At 35.8% G+C, this 17364-nt stretch overlaps 1 protein-coding gene and 1 non-coding gene across 2 annotated transcripts; both read left to right on the top strand.

The window, feature by feature from the left end:
• Window positions 1–421: 421 nt before the first annotated feature.
• On the top strand, window positions 422–3411 carry LOC132302442 (probable xyloglucan endotransglucosylase/hydrolase protein 28). Its single transcript, XM_059799310.1, has 4 exons — window positions 422–809; window positions 927–1027; window positions 1541–1749; window positions 2809–3411. The coding sequence occupies exons 1-4, from the start codon at window positions 623–625 to the stop codon at window positions 3311–3313; spliced, it is 1002 nt and encodes a 333-aa protein (XP_059655293.1). The 5' UTR covers window positions 422–622; the 3' UTR covers window positions 3314–3411.
• Window positions 3412–16954: 13543 nt separating this feature from the next.
• LOC132305713 (small nucleolar RNA R71) lies at window positions 16955–17061 on the top strand. The gene has a single exon (XR_009481670.1). It is a non-coding gene; the product is annotated as a small nucleolar RNA R71 (small nucleolar RNA).
• The last annotated feature ends 303 nt before the right edge of the window (window positions 17062–17364 follow it).

The raw sequence follows: 17364 nt of genomic DNA, 5'->3' as shown, positions 1-17364 counted from the left end.
GAATATATAAATATCATACTAACCCATCAGATATTATTTACCATGTCTATAAACTAATGCCATTGAAAAGTAACGGAATGTAATTTTAAGGGGCATACATATGAAATATTTCAAAAAATGGTAGGAATAGTGGTAAAATGATAAAATTAAGTGGTGGAAAGTGAAATGAGACAAGTTGACAAAGTACTTTCGGCTAGTTCTTTCACGGGGAAAGTGAGAAACCCTAAAAATATTAATTATTTCTACAAAAAAAAGGTTTATCGACAGTAACAAGCAACTAATTGAATTTTTTTTTTTTTTTTTTTTTTTTTTTTTTTTTTTTTTTTTTCTGATTGATTAAATAAAAAAGTAGTTTCAGAAAATGCGTCTACATTGTCAACAGCTCGACCCCTCTCACCACCAATAAAATGACCACCTCCCCTTTCTTTCTTCATAATACCCTTTCCACAAACACACACTCTCTCTCTCTCTCTCTCTCTCACTGTTCTAGAGATTGATGAGACACATTTCTTCATTTCTCTCCCACTCATTCCCTTCTTCGATACTCTTCTTGAACATTTAAGGGAGACCCAGAGAAGAGAATCTGTGTAACTTGAGCTTTTGAAGATTACAACACCAAAAAATGGTGGATTCTCATCTGGGCTTCATTTTCCTTGTGTTATGCTCTGTTCTTGTTTTGGCTTCTGGGTCTTCGAGAAACCTACCGATACTGTCATTCGACGAAGGGTATTCGCAGCTCTTTGGCGACGATAATCTCATGGTGCTTAGAGATGGTAAATCGGTTCATCTCTCTCTAAGTGAACGAACAGGTCATACTTTCTTCATCTTCTTCAGCCTTTTTTTTGCTTTGATTTTTTTTATTTTCCCAGAATGTTTTGTTTTATTTTTATTTATTTAATTTTTTTTTTTTTTTTGGGAATACGCAGGCTCTGGTTTTGTGTCTCATGACCTTTACCTTCATGGGTTCTTCAGTGCTTCTATCAAACTCCCTGCAGATTACACAGCTGGTGTTGTTGTTGCGTTTTATGTGAGTTATCCATTCTATAAATCTAGTCTATTAAATCATAATATTAATTTTCTCCATTTTAAGGTAATAAAATTTGTTTTTATGTTGGAAATAATTAAACCCTTCACACCCAGACGGTTTAATTAAAAAAACTCAGTCTGAAAACTTTTGAGGACTGATATATATAGATTCATTTAATCACACCCATATGAAATTCCTACCAAATTTTCACTGTATGCTAATTTTACAAGTTTTTCAGAGCATTCACGCATGAGTACTTCTTACAAGTCTCTTTTTATAGTTTATAATCGAAACTCTGCTAAAAAAATCTGATTGAATCGATCACACCTTCAATGTGTTCTTAGACAAATTAGTCATTTTCAGTTGAGAATATATGATCGGATTAATCAATACCCATATGGATGTTTAACATATTTCTTGAATCTACTTAATCATACCCAGATTTCGTGAGAAGCGTTTTAATCATCAAATCAGTCCTGTCTTTGTTTTGAAGTTTGTTTTCCTTGATTACAGATGTCAAATGGAGACATTTTTGAGAAGAACCATGATGAGCTGGATTTTGAGTTTCTAGGCAACATCAGAGGCAAAGACTGGAGGATTCAGACTAATATTTATGGGAATGGAAGCACAAATATTGGGAGGGAAGAGAGATATGGCCTCTGGTTTGATCCTTCTGAAGATTTCCATCAGTACAGCATTCTCTGGACTGAGAATCAAATCATGTAAGCCTCCAACCCCCCCCCCCCCCCCCCCCAAAAAAAAAAATCTAGGGTTCTTTATATTTTTTCTCTTTTTGGTTAAAACCTTTGTTTCTGAACAGCTTTTCCTTCATCAGATACTGTGGACTATTTTTCATTTTTAAGCTTATCTGATACTCTCTCATGTACTATTGTGTGTGTGTGTGTGTTTTAAAACTGTTTTAGGGGTTTATGAAGTGGTGTCTCAGTTATAGGGTAGGAGCATGCTTTCTATTTTTAGGCCTTTTATATTGGTGGATGCCTTTGTTTTATTGAACAATCACATCTCCCTTTTCTGATGAAAACTTGAAACTCAGTTTCTATTCTTCTACATCAACTTATATATCTAAAATTCTTCTAATTTTGGTTAAAAAGCATACTTTTAGTCTCTGTAAGGGGGTTTTTTATCTGCTATCTTCATAATTTGTAATCTAGTTGGGATATTGTAATTCCTTTGTAATTGCCTTTTGTCTAATCTTATCAGACAACTGTATTTTATTTATTTATTTATTTTTTTAATAAGGCATTCAAATTTATTTGTTTTTAGGTTTCTAATCAAGTATGGTAGTCTTATAACACAACAGAATAATTTTCTGGTTGAGCAATTATGTTATGGATCATACTGTCTGGTTGACCCATTATCTAATGGTTTTTCACTGTCCATAATATTTAGATTCGTTTTGTTCATTATATTTATCTATGTTTTGTGATGTGAACTATGTCTTCAACAATCCAAAAAAAAAAAAACAATCTTGGATTTTTTACAATAATCAAGGATTTTCCGTCTAAATAATTTTCTTCTGTATCAAATAAGTGGTAAATGAACATTAGCTATATTTTTTCCTGTTCTATAATACAAATATATGTGTGTGTGTGTAGAAAGAGAGAGGGGAGTGAGATTTTTCTTACTGATACTTCATGGATAGTAACTGCCCCTTCACAGTCCTGTGTGTTTTAAGATCAAACAACTAAGATGAAACCAGGTTTTTGCTCAGCCATCTTTAATTTTGTTATTTTCACGTTTTTTTTTTCCTCCGGAAACAGATTTTATGTTGACAACATTCCCATAAGAGAAATCAAAAGGACAGAAGCAATTGGTGGGGATTTCCCCTCCAAGCCAATGTCTTTGTATGCAACAATATGGGATGGGTCTGATTGGGCTACAAATGGTGGAAGATACAGAGTCAATTACAAGTATGCTCCTTATATCTCCGAGTTCTCGGACCTTGTTCTACATGGATGCGCGGTTGACCCGATCGAACAGTCATCCAAGTGCGACAATGCCCCGAATTCTGAATCAATTCCTAACGGTATCATCACTCGAGAACAAAGGACCAAAATGGAGAAGTTCAGAAAGAAGCACATGCAATATTCCTATTGTTATGACAAAACTCGGTACAAGGCTCCTCCATCTGAATGTGTGATTGATCCCGAGGAAGCTCAGCACCTCCGAGGTTTCGACCCAGTTACATTTGGGGGAAGCCACCACCGCCATGGAAAACACCACCACCGGAGCCGATCGAGCAAGGCCAAGGCAACCGCTATTTAAGAAGGGTCCATAATTATTTGTATGTTGTCATATGGTCTTTACTGTCATCTTTCTCTTCAGTTCGATTAAGTTGGGCAGTGTTTTTTTTTTTTTTTTTTCTGTGAATAGAGAGAAAAGGAGGGATAGGATATATATTTATGGAGGGTGATAGGATTTTATATGGGGTCACTTTGATCATGATGAGGTATGTATATAGTTCATACCTTTTGGTTTCCAGCCACATTCTCATGATGTTGTCTTGGGCTTTATATGTTAAATTTGGTGATGATTTGTGTACTGTACTTGGACACACCCTCATGGTTTCATCAATAAATATTTTAGCATGTGGAGTTATTATATGGTTGGTAGGGTAAGTGTTTCCAGTTTTTAATGGCTTAATATATATAATATGTATGTATATATAGTGTCCAAAACTAAAAGGTAGGCATGTTTGGTCAGCTAATCTTTAAGGTCAGACCTGTCATGTTATGGGAGACATTTTGTCAATGACCTAATAGGAATCCCAAGTGAGTTGGATGTGACAGCTGATGAGTCGTGTGATTTAAGATCATTTCCGGTAAATATAGATTAAATTGTATAAAATACTAAATTGTATAAAATACGACTTCTCTATGCATGGCCATTTGGGCTCAAATCCCTGCTGTGAATTACTCTATAGTCCCCTGCTGTGAGCTGATGAAAGGCCTTAGTTTGGCCACGTATGCTTCAGTTTGTAATATGTCTGTGGACTCCACTAAAATGGTGCAAAACGCATCATTCCGTTAAATCTGTCTTCCGTTAACTTATATGGTAATTTATTACATAAAAAGAAAAAACAAATACTCAAAAAGCTAACCCTATTGACAAAAGAGTTAGCCCTAAACCAAGATAATCTGAGAAAAGACGAACCCTGCAAAGAAAAGAAAACGGCGGCAAAGAACCCTAAATTCTTTGGGTTTCGATCAAAGAAAGGAGAATCAAAATTCAGCGTTTGTTGGTCGCGATCTTCGCTGGCCTTGGTTTGCTTGCCGTCAAATTCCGGCGCCGTGATTCTAGGTTCTTCTCTGGCCACGGTTTGCTTCGCTATCTTCGCCGGCCTTAGTTCGTCAAATTCCGGCACCTTGATTCTGGGTTCTTCTCTGGCCACGGTTTGTTTCGCTATCTTCACCGACCTTGGTTTGCTTGCCGTCAAATTCCGGCGCCGTGATTCTGGATTCTTCTCTGGCCACGATTTGCTTCGCTTTTGTGTTTCTGTTTAGTTAAGTCGAATTTACTCTTTTTTTTTTTATGCTCTTAGATGCTGCTATTTTTCATGAATAAGAAGGTCACAGTTGTGATTACCATTGATATGATTTATTGTCTAAATTTTATCTGCATTTGTAAATTTAATTAAATCTTTACAACTTGCTTGTTGAATTCAGTTTTAATTTTTTTACTAGTGAGGCAAATTGATTAAATTTATAATGGTGATGAAAAGTTCACCATTTAAAGTGTCAGAAAAATCTAAGTAAATGTGGTGGTTGAGAAAACCTCTAGGATGAGTGATGGATTGCCCCTGACAAGGTCATGAGTTGGTGACAAAGAAAAGAGTAGTTCATAATTGAGTAGCTTTAACAAGTCGAGTTAATCAGGAGAACTAAGAATTTACTTGGAAAATATGATTCTGATCAGTTTATGTATCATGTATTGGTTTTTTTTGTGTTACTCTTCCACATCAAGTTCCAAATTTTAATTTTATTCTGTTTGTTAGGTCATTCCACCAGTAGCTTGGGGGGCTCATTGTTTCTAGTATGTCAATAAAGCTCCTTATTAGATTCAATCACAGAATATCAATGTACTTGGTTTCTCAAGTACCCTAAATCACTTTGAAACTTGCTGTAAATTAAGACCAATCTCTCTCTTATGTTAGAATTATGTGACATAGCCTACAACCAAGTATTCTCCTTGCTTACATGTCAAGACCACAGTTGTTCCAAGCGTCATACTTTATGCAGTTAAGTTTACATGTGCATTGCATAAACTTACTTAAGTAATGTGGAGATCTCCATGTTAAAGTCATAGAACCAGAAATCGCTAAAAACTAACATATAACTCAAGTAATTACTATTTATGTGTAAAATAACTAAACTATTTATAAGTTCTACACTACATCACTTTGTGAACTAAAATAATCCAATATGGACTGCAAAAGGTAAAATTATATATATGTTTGTAAAGTCTGTATGCTTTTTGTAATAATTGCAATAATTTCTTATTTACGAATACATTGAAATTCCATTTTTTTTATTTACATTGCACAAAATAAAAATTGATGAATGCGAAATTTTGTGAAGTCTGCCAAGAGAGTAGCTTGCAGACTTTCATTATTTAGTCATTAGGCATCTAATCCCTTCAATATGCTTCTTCTTCTTCTTCTTCTTTTATTGCACTAAATAAAAATTGATGAATGCGAAATTTTGTGAAGTCTGCCAATTTATTATTTAGTCTATAACCACACAATATTCATTCTCCAATTTTGGAGTAGGTTCGTGATTGTGTTAAAATTCAATTACATAAAAGTGAAAATTGTTGACAACTAAATACCTCATAATCCCTTTCAAAATCCTCTTTAAATTAACACGTGACTGTATTTTTTTGGATGCTTTTTTTATATGATAAAATTTAACTTTTAACTTTAAATAAAATATAAATAATATGATCTTTTAAGCTTGTAACTTTTAACTTTTATGCTTCTAAATTTACTTAAAGTCTTATTATGAAATCTGTTTTTATAAGTGCAACATCTCATTATGAACTCATAATCTAGGAACATCAAATTGGAAGGATTAAGCATGTGGCCAAGCGCGCTGAAAAAAAGGGAAAAATTGCAACAAAAGCCAAAGAAGATGAACAAAAAAAAAAAAGATGTGGCATCTAAACGCGATGGAAAAAGAATTGCTGTAGATAGTGAAAGTAATTGTGATAATGCTTCATACTCTCTTTCTGCCAGTTCTCCATCTCAATCATCAAGTAGTAGTGATGAGATTGAAGGTAGAGGTCATTTAAAGCGTAGAAAGGTTAATTGTCAATCAAGACAGAGTGAGAGTGTGAAAAACACTGTAGGAAGTTGAAAACTGAAGCAGAAGGGACGAACTGTAAGCCATCATGGACATTGCTTCTTCAAATTTAGGTATATTTTCAAAACCCTAAATGACAATGAGATCAAATTATTATAAATTTCATATATTCTGTTATTATTTAAAAAAATTTCTTTTTGTAATTGGTGCGACCGAGCGTGTGCACAAAATAATGCACAACACTTTAGGTTTAGAAATAATGTCAAGTGGGCACCATATTTTAAAATTTATAAAACCACTAAACACTTATACTATGGAGTATGAAGTGAGCAGGGATCGTCCCAAGAGATCTAAACAATTATAGGTTTTCCAGAATTGAATTATACTTTAGTGCTTCTGTGATTGCCAAAAGGGTTTTGTTTGTGATTAAAACTAATTTTAAACTAAATGATTGCAATAAAGAAATAGAGTTTAAGAGATTGGAAAGGGACTTAGGGTGTAGGATTCACCACTAAGCACATTCCCTAACTCACTCACTTTCAACTAATTGGGGAAATAATACTATGTAATCTATATGTGGCTAACAAGTGCAATGAAAAGTGTAAACCATCAATTTCAAGCATGAATCAATTACCTAATGACAATTAAACTAAGTGTAGTGCAATTCACCCATTCAAAGCATGATTTATCAATCCAAGTTACAAATTTAACACACATTAATCTAGAAGATAATGCAATTGTGACAAAAAGTATGGAATTCAAACATAAGTATGGATGGTCTACTTACCTAATAATTGAATTGCAATTAAATTAATTAAACTTAAATTAAACTAATTAAACATGAATTTAAAACTAATTAGATAACAAATTAACCTAAACATGTAGTACCATCCATCAAATGGAAGCATTTTTCATCAATTTGAAACACAATTACAACTAAGCAATACCATGCATAGTCATCACAAGAATCAATTAACAAAGAATTCACGTGTAAAATTTGTTTATCAATCAACCGCACATAAGACAATATGAGATTAATACAGATAATCAATTGGAAGAATTTAATTCATAATATTCCAGACTATACACAAATTACATAAATTAATCCCCAAAAAGTATGAAAAGAGAGAGAGAATAGGTTACATGCTTAGGGTTTATCCAACCCTAAGTAGAAGAATCAGCCACTCATGGTTGATGGAGTCGAAGATAGGACAATCCCCATCATCTGCTTCATCTTCTCTGAACTTTTCTTCCAAACCCTAGCCTGTTCTTCTTTTTCCCTTTCTTCGCGTGTTTTTCCAGAGAGAAAAAACGATACTACGATACAGAAAAATAAATAAAATAAAACTCTTCCTTTTTTTTTCTAATAATCTTTACCTAAATAAAAACTAAAACTAACCCTAATCTAATGGCTCACTGGGCCTTAGGTAACAATCTCATTAAAGCCCAACAGTTCCCAAAATGAGCCCAAAAATTAAATAAAAACTGTAATGTTGCTAAGTCCTGGGGGATCGATCCCCCACCCTGGGGATCGATCCCCCCAGAGTTGACAAATTCCTTTAAGCCCTATTCAGCTCCATTTTTGCCCCGGGCTATTTGGTTTGCTTCTCCATCTTTGGGAACATCATCAAAGGCCCGAAATTGACCGCTTTGTGCCATTGTCTGAAAATCTTTGCTTAACTCCAAAATGGCTTAATTGGACTGTTCTTAGCTCATTTTAACTTTATTGCCCTGAAATACACATAAACATAAATTAGGACTAAAATATAAAATTAAGATAGATGCAAAGACTGAAATACCTTAGCTTAGGTGCTGAAATGTGCAACATTTAAGCACTTATCACGCCCCCAAACTTAGATATTGCTAGTCCCTAGCAATAAACTACAGCATGGAAATGAAACAAACATATATACGATTATGAACTAATAAAGCAAATAAAGATAACACCACTTTCGTAGGGATCACGGTTGCATTTAGCATATGCAACAAGCCTTTTAAACCCCTAGGTTACCCCTAGTGGACGAGTGAAGTCTCGTGAAGGTTTACAGAAATGGTACCCACAAATATCAACAGCTCTTTCTTACTTGAGAAGTAACGACACATATTAAACAAGTGTTGAAAGTAGACTACCTCAAGTATGCAAATTTCTGCCATTTCTAAGCTATTCTCAATATTTCAACATCATGTAAGCAAAAACGGTCATCCACGCATCAATCAATTAATCATGCAAATTGAATCAATTATATCATCCTTTTAAGTGAACCGGCATCAAAATGTGTTGTTATCCTAGCAAATCAAAGTAATGGCATAGCCTTACCCTCAAACTAGCATGCAGATATAGTACCAAACATCAAGACATTGAATGAACCTTGTTATTTAATCAAACATTCTTTTTTTTTTTTTTTTTTTTTTTTTTATTGATTTCATTTTTTATTTTTATGTATGACCATGTGCAATGTCCAAGTTCCTTAAGCTCTCTAATCACCCCATGTAATAAGCGTTGAGCCAACGACTCCCAAACCAGATGGTCTTAGGGCGTTAAGTGTAAAGACACTCCTAAGGGCGTAATGACTCGGAATGGCTAGGTTACGAACTCAAACTAATTATACATCTTACATTCTTCCCTTGTCTTCCTTTTTAATCAGTTGACATGTTGAAAGAATGCAGTTTTTTTTTTTATTTTTTATTTTTTTTATTCCTCACTTTTGGTGAGTGCTTTTATTTATTTATTTATTTTATTTATTTATTTATTTTTTTCAAGGTCATTTTATCAAGAATGAAAGCTTTCAGAGTATACTAGCTCAATTGGGATAAACCAAGACAATAATCAACTAAGCATGTACCCCACAAATTGAATGCTAGTGTGCGCAAGTGCAAGTGTAGAATTCTAGAATCAACTCTCAATGCATATTCAACCAACAAGATGATGTGTACCATAAGAGCAAACATGATATCAAAAATTAAAAATTTACCCCTAAATGGCATCCTAGAGCATACAAGAAGTATTAGACCCTGACAACTTGCTTTTCAAAGGAACTATACTTTAAAAGTTCAAAATCATTGCCAAATATATCTCAAATCTCAATCATGCATTTAAAGCTCAACTTAAAGTAGAATGTAACAAGCCTACTTTACCCCCAAACTTAAACTGCACATTGTCCTCAATGTGCAATGAGAACAATGAAAGAAATGGAAAGAGTATACCGTGATGGCAAAAGTTAATGACGCACGGCAATGATCCATGACGAAAGAGGTCTCCCCCAAACTTGGATGCAAAAACCTACTAGAAAAGCCACACTAACAACTCACATCAAATATCAAATGGGATAAGTAAAACATACATTCCAAAACAATATAGAATAAGATGTAAAGAGATATGATATCAAGCCCTTTGTAAAAGATGAAAATATGCATAACTAAGCAGAAGGGCATAACGGGGACACATATTTTTGAAATTTTTGTGATATGTTTTTTTTTTTAATTTCAAGAATGGGATTGATCTCCCAGTGTTTTTTCTTTTTTTTTTTTTTTTTTTTTTTTTTTTTAACACAAAGAAAAATATTCTAAACTAAAAAGAAAAAATATATACTAAACTAAAAAGAAATAAATATATACTAAAATAAATCAATTCAATTTTTTTTTATTTTTTTATTTTTTTTTGTTTTTTTTTTTACAAAGGAAAAGAACATGTATATACAACCAACGAAATAAAATAAGAAAAATGGGCTAAGTTTAACGTCTCTAGCAAGACGGAATGTTACTGAAATTTTTTTTTATTTTTATCAAAAATAAATAAAGAAATAAATAACTAAAAACACTACTACAAATTCTACTTAGCCTTCTTTTTTTTTTTTTTATTTATTTTTTTTTAACATCAATGCTACTTTTTTTTATCTATTTTTTTTTTAATAAATCAATTCAATATATATATATATATATATATATACTTTTTAATTATTAAAATTTTTATGTTATGTTTTTATTTTTTTTATTTTTTTGTTTTTTTTATTATTTTATTATTTTAATTTTTTTCTTTTCTTTTTCTTTTTCTTTTTTTTTTTATTTTTAAAATTTTTTTTTTTTATTTATGTATCAATTGGAACGGCGAAGCCAAAAGCTCGCCGGAGAAGATGAACAGCCGCGACCGCTGTTGGAAGAACCAACCGCCGGAAATCGTGGCCGGAGAAGAACCAGCCTTGTTCGCCGGCGAAACCAAGCCGAGATCGCCAGAGAGAAACGAACCCGCGACGCCGGAAAAATGAACCCAGTTGCGACCCAGCAGCGATCGGAGAAGAACCCAACCGCTATGCCGTTGGACGAACCAGCAGCAATCGCCGGAGAGACGACGCCGATGCAGCCGCGACCAGCCGCGATCGCTGGGAGAAAAGGGACGCCGATGAAGCCGAGATCGCTGGAATATGATGCCGATGCAGCCGCGACCTCGCTGGAGAATAACGAGCGGCGAACCCACCAGCTGGAATTACCGGCTAACGAACCCAGAAAACGGCAAACGGCGTCGGAAAGACGAACCCAGATGCAACGCAGGAAAGCAACGAACAACCGCGTCATCGGATGACGAGACAGATCACCGGAAAGATGAACCCAGCTGCGAATCCGCTGCTGGGTCTCGCCGGCATATGAAATAGCCGTGACCCAGATCTGACGGCGGAAAAATAAAGGCCGAAACAGCCTTGATCGCTGGAGAACACCAGCCTAAATCGCTGGAAAAACTCAGCCTCGACGCCAGAGAAGAACTATGAACAGCCAAGAGAAGAGAAGAGCGAACCGTGAGGGTTGGACAATGAAATTGGGTTTAGAGATTTTTGGGGGAAGAAGCAGAATTTCACGCAACAGAGAGAAATGTATTCGCGGCTTCAACGGCTAAGGTGCGATCGATCTGCTTTGATGGGGGATCGACAATTTTAGGCAAAAAATGTCCCCTTCACTGTTTAATAAGAAGGGAGAAACATAAGTAAAATGGGATCGATCCATTTGGACAGGGGATCAATCCACTTGGCCTATTTTTTTGTTGCTCTCTGCTAATAAAATGGGATCGATCTCCTACCCGTTTTGGGATCGATCTTTCTTTTTTTCTTTTTTTTTTTCAATTTTTCAATTTTTTTTTTTAAAATAATAATAATAATAATAATAAAAATAAACAAAAAAAACAAAACTAAAAAGAATATATACACTAAAATGAAAAATAGATAAAAAATAAAATAAAAATAAAAATAATAATAAATAAAATTAAAATAAAATCACTTATCAACCTATACTAATTAATACTTTTTAAAATTTTTTTTTTTTATGTTTTTGAATAAATCAAAATTAACATGAAATATATACAAAAATAATAAAAATAATAATAAAAAAATAGATAAAAAATCAAACACCAACCTACATTACTCATTTACAATTTTTTTTTTTTTTTTTAATTTTTTTTTTATTTAAAAATGCATAAATGTACAAAAGGAAAAATAGAAATAAAATAATAATAAAATGAAAATTAAAATGCAACGAAGGAGAAACTCGATACAACTAGTGTTTAACGTCGCTAGAAAGACGTGAGATATTCTCAATCTTCAAAATAAATGGGATCTACCAAGAGGGCAGATTCCACATTTCTTTGAAAATTTTGTCCATCAATATATGGTTTAAGCCTTTGACCATTAACTTTGAAGGTCCCTTCATCTTTTAGATTTTTAAGTTCAACAGCCCCATGAGGTGAGACGGAGATAATTTGATAAGGGCCTTCCTATTTGGTTCGAAGCTTTCCAGGGAAAAATTTGAGCCTAGAGTTGATAACCAAGCCTTTTGACCGGCTTCAAAGGACTTTTTCACAATATGTTTATCATGAAATGCTTTTGTCCTTGCCTTGTAAATTTTTGAACTATCATAGGCATCATTTCTCAATTCCTCTAGCTCATTGAGTTGGAGTAAACGGTCTTTTCCAGCCTTATCAAGATCAAAGTTGAGCCTTTTTATTGCCCAAAGTGCTTTGTGTTCTACCTCAACCGGAAGATGACAAGGCTTCCCATAAACAAGTCTATATGGAGACATGCCTATTGGAGTCTTGTAAGCTGTCCGGTAAGCCCACAAAGCATCGTTCAATTTTCTTGACCAATCTTTTCGGGTCGGATTGACAGTTTTCTCAAGAATATGCTTGATTTCCCTATTTGACACCTCGACTTGCCCACTTGTCTGGGGATGGTAGGGAGTGGCCACTTTATGTGTGACGGAGTATTTCAAGAAAAGCTGCTTCAAGAATTGATTACAGAAATGTTTTCCTCCATCACTTATCATAGCCCTTGGCATACCAAAACGAGCAAAGATATTTGATTTAACGAATGCAATTACCACGGAGTGGTCATTCGTTTTGGTAGCACAAGCCTCAACCCACTTTGAAACATAATCAACGGCAACGAGGATATATTGAAAGCCATAAGACATTGGGAATGGTCCCATAAAGTCTATGCCCCATACATCGAAGATTTCAACTACAAAGATTGAAGTTAAGGGCATCATGTCTCTCTTTGACATTGATCCCAACTTTTGACACCGAACACATACCTTACAAAAGTTATAGGCATCTCGGTGGATAGTGGGCCAGAAGAGCCCACTTTGAAGAACCTTCAAAGCGGTCTTCTTTCCACTAAAATGCCCACCACAAGCAAGTGTGTGACAAAACGCAAGGACGCTTGGAACTTCACTTTCTGGCACACATCTCCTGATGATTTGATCCGGGCAATAACGAAACAGAATGGGATCTTCCCAATAGTATTTCCGGATGTTAGCAAAGAATCGGTCCTTTTCTTGTTTTGACCAATTAATGGGAAGTTTGCTGGTTGCAAGATAGTTAACAATGTCGGCGAACCAAGGCAACGTCCCATTTGAGATTTGAAAGAGTTGTTCATCCGGAAATGATTCATGAATTTCAAGATTTGGAGAAGATTCAACCATTAATCTAGACAGATGATCGGCAACGACATTGTCGGAGCCCTTTTTATCCTTGATTTCAAAGTCAAATTCTTGAAGAAGTAGAATCCATCTTATCAAGCGAGGTTTGGTTTCCTTTTTCATTAAAAGATGCCTAAGAGCGGCATGATCGGAAAACACAATTACCTTGGATCCTAAGAGATATGACCGAAATTTATCAAGGGCATATACTACGGCAAGTAACTCTTTCTCGGTGGTAGAATAGTTCAATTGGGCACCTGAGAAAGTCTTACTCGCATAGTATATAGCATATGGTAGTTTACCTACCCTTTGCCCCAAAACAGCACCCATTGCGAAGTCGGAAGCATCACACATAATCTCAAATGGTAAGGACCAATTTGGAAGTTGCATGATAGGAGCGGATGATAGATGAGTGCGAAGTTGATGAAAAGCATTTAGGCATGCTTCATCAAAAACAAATGGAGTCTCCTTGGCAAGAAGGTTACACAAGGGTCTAGCAATTTTGCTAAAGTCTTTGATGAATCGGCGATAAAAACCGGCATGTCCTAGAAAGGAGCGGATTTCTCTCACCGTAGTAGGTGAAGACAATTCAGAAATTAGCTCAACTTTCGCTCTATCTACTTCTATTCCTCTTTTAGAGATGACATGTCCAAGCACGATTCCTTCTTGAACCATGAAATAGCTCTTTTCCCAACTTAACACAAGATTAGTCTCACGACATCTTTGAAGCACTTTTTTGAGATTTTGGAGACACGAATCAAATGAGGACCCAAAAACCGAGAAGTCATCCATGAAGACTTCTAAATACTTCTCCACCATGTCCGAAAAAATTGACATCATACACCTTTGGAAAGTGGCAGGAGCATTGCACAATCCGAAAGGCATCCGTCGATAAGCAAATGTACCGAAAGGACATGTGAATGTGGTCTTTTCTTGATCCAATGGATCTAAGGCCACTTGATTGTACCCCGAGTAACCATCTAGGAAGCAATAGTATTGTTACCCAGCCAATCTTTCCAAGATTTGGTCAATGAAAGGCAATGGAAAATGGTCCTTCCTAGTAGCAGAATTCAGCTTTCGGTAATCTATACAAACACGCCATGAAGTGGCGGTGCGTTTCGAAATAAGATCACCCTTAGCATTTTCAACAACTGTGATTCCCGACTTTTTAGGAACCACTTGAGTTGGACTAACCCACTTGGAATCAGAGATAGGATAAATGATTCCCGCATCTAGAAGTTTCACAACCTCCTTCATGACCACTTCCTTCATATTTGGGTTCAATCTCCTTTGAGCATCCCTAAATGGCTTTTCATCCTCTTCCATGTGTATGCGATGCATACAAATAGAAGGGTCAATGCCTTTTAAGTCAGCCACACTCCATCCAATGGCTTCTTTGTTCGCTTTAAGCACTTCCAAAAGATCATTCTCTTGGTCATTTTCAAGATTGGAAGCAATGATGACCGGAAGAGTCTCTTTTGGGCCTAAGAAGGCGTATTTCAGATTTGATGGAAGGGGCTTAAGCTCCAGAATAGGAGGAGAGATGAGAGATGGAACTGGTGGAGTACTAGAGAGTGAAGGAAGAGGTTCTTTCTTGCTTTTCCAAGGTGGGTAATCCAAAGCGGCCACAGAGTCCATTAAAGCATTCACCTCACTTATGGATCCTTCTGTGTCAAAACCACAACTTTTAAACATTTCGCAAAGGCACGCCTCAAGAGGGTCCTTAGATAAAATAGAGGGAAGAGTCTCCTCTATGGTTTCATCCAAGACATCTACTAGGAAACACTCGTCTTCATCTGTGGGATGTTGACTTGCATTGAATACATTAAGCTTAACCATCATGTTGCCAAAAGAGATGTCCATAATGCCAGATCTACAATTAATGGTGGCATTGGCAGTGGCAAGGAATGGCCTTCCTAGGATGACTGGAATGTGATTGGTGAGATTAGGGACTGGCTCAGTATCTAGTACCACAAAATCAACCGGGAAATAAAATTTATCAACCTTAATTAGAATATCCTCAACAATCCCCCTTGGTTTCTTAATTGATCTATCGGCTAGTTGGATTACTACCGATGTTGGCTTCAAGTCCCCTAACCCTAACTGCAAGTAAACAGAGTATGGAATGAGATTGATACTTGCACCTAAATCAAGGAGAGCTCTACGAACTTCTTGGTTTCCAATAACACAAGAAATAGTCGGAGCACCTGGATCCTTGAACTTAGGAGGAGTGTTAAAAAGAATGATGGAACTCACTTGTTCTGTTAAAAGCACTTTCTTAAGGTCCCTTCCCTTGCTCTTCCTCTTTTGTGTGCACAAGTCCTTCAAGAACTTTGCATATGGTGGAATTTGCCTAATTGCATCTAGAAGAGGAAAATTGATTTTCACTTGTTTAAACACTTCCATCATATCATGAATTTTTCCTTCTTGTCTCCCAAATGATGAAGTTTCTCTCAAAGCTTGAGGAAATGGAGCTTTTGGCTCATAAGGCTTCTCTAATTGGGGAGATGATGATGAAGATAATGGAATGTCCTTTTTGGAACCACTAGCATCCAAGGAAATTGGAATAGAATTTGGAATGGGATGGATGCAACCACTTGGTTGTGCCAATTCATTATCCTCCTTAGGTACCTCTACCTTATTATCCACTTTCCTACCACTCCTTAAGGTAGTAATTGCTTGAACTTGCTCATTTCCAGAAAATTCTGATGAAGGACTTGCTTGCGCCATAAATTGCCCTTTAGGATTGGTCTCAGTTTGACTAGGCAACTTACCTTTCTCTCTCACATTTAAAGAATTAGCTAATTGCCCAATTTGAGCTTCAAGCTTTGCAATTGATTGAGAGTGAGAATGAAACAGTTGATTATCTTTTTGAAGATTACCTAAAGCTTGCAAGACTTTGTCCTCAAATGCAGAACTCTTAGGAGGCGCTTGATTTGGATTAGAGTAAGATTGAGAATTTGATGCTTGAGGATGAGAGTAGGACTGATGATTTGATGCTTGTGGATGAGAATATTGATTCACATTTTGAGGATAAAATGAAGGACGGTAACCTTGAGAATTCTGATTTTGATTTTGGAGATGTGGGGGAACATACTTTGCTTGGTAACCTTGATTTTGAGGAGGGTTTGCACCGTCTCCTTGATTTCTCCATGCAAAGTTTGGATGATTTTTCCATCCCGGATTGTAAGTATTGGAATAAGGGTTGTTCCCTTGATGAATGAAAGCAGCATTTGCTTGTTCTTGAGACTCACTTGGTATAATTTGTCCAAGAGGGCAATTTGAAGTATGGTGAGTGTAACTAGAACAAGTCATGCACATTTCATTGGAATGGTGAGGATATGATTGAGTTGCCGGACCTTGATTCAAAAGGAATGTATCAAACCTTTGAGTAAGATTTTTGACCTCAGCGGCAATTTCCATGGAAGAGTCTATTTGATTTATAGCTTTCTTTCCTCCCATATGTGCTAGGTGACTACCCCTAGAAGATGAAGATCTATGCATTGAGTTTTCACTCATTTTTTCGAAAAGTTGCCAAATTTCATCTTCATTTCTTTCAATGTAGCTTCCGCCACAAGAAGCATCAACAATGCCCTTATTGGCATCGGATAAACTTGAAAAGAAACATTGAACTAATTGCCACTTAGGAATGTCATGATGTGGACACTTCCGTAGCAAGTCATTCAAACGTTCCCATGCTTCATGAAGGGGTTCTCCTTCTTGTTGTTTAAATTCACGAATGGAAGTTCTCATGGCATCAGTTCGACTTGCGGGGTAATACTTTTTTAAGAACTCTTGTTGCAATTGTGCCCAAGAGGTGATTGTATTTGGCCGCAAGTTGTTGAACCAATATTTAGCTTTATCCCGAAGAGTGAAAGGGAAAAGCTTCATTTTTAGGACTTCTTCCGGAACATCCGTGATTTTCACGGTGGAACAAACTTCCAAGAACTCATCTAAATGTTTATAAGGCTCTTCATTGCTCAACCCATAGAAAAGGGGGCACATGTTAATGGTGGAAGCCTTAATCTCATAATGATGAGCACGAAAATTTGGCAATTG

The sequence above is a fragment of the Cornus florida genome, unplaced genomic scaffold (assembly GCF_030987335.1).
Source record: "Cornus florida cultivar Cherokee Brave unplaced genomic scaffold, ASM3098733v1 CherokeeBrave_3.0.0_Hap2_Chr04, whole genome shotgun sequence".
Classification (NCBI taxonomy): Eukaryota; Viridiplantae; Streptophyta; class Magnoliopsida; order Cornales; family Cornaceae; genus Cornus; species Cornus florida.
Note: the sequence above shows the minus strand (reverse complement) of the source record. Positions and strands in the feature narration are given on the sequence as shown.

Coding starts and splice junctions, on each gene's coding strand:
- LOC132302442 (XM_059799310.1), top strand. CDS start 623: ATGGTGGATTCTCATCTGGGCTTCATTTTCCTTGTGTTATGCTCTGTT. Junction 810..926: donor CTCTCTAAGTGAACGAACAG/GTCATACTTTCT, acceptor GGGAATACGCAG/GCTCTGGTTTTGTGTCTCAT. Junction 1,750..2,808: donor TGGACTGAGAATCAAATCAT/GTAAGCCTCCAA, acceptor CTCCGGAAACAG/ATTTTATGTTGACAACATTC.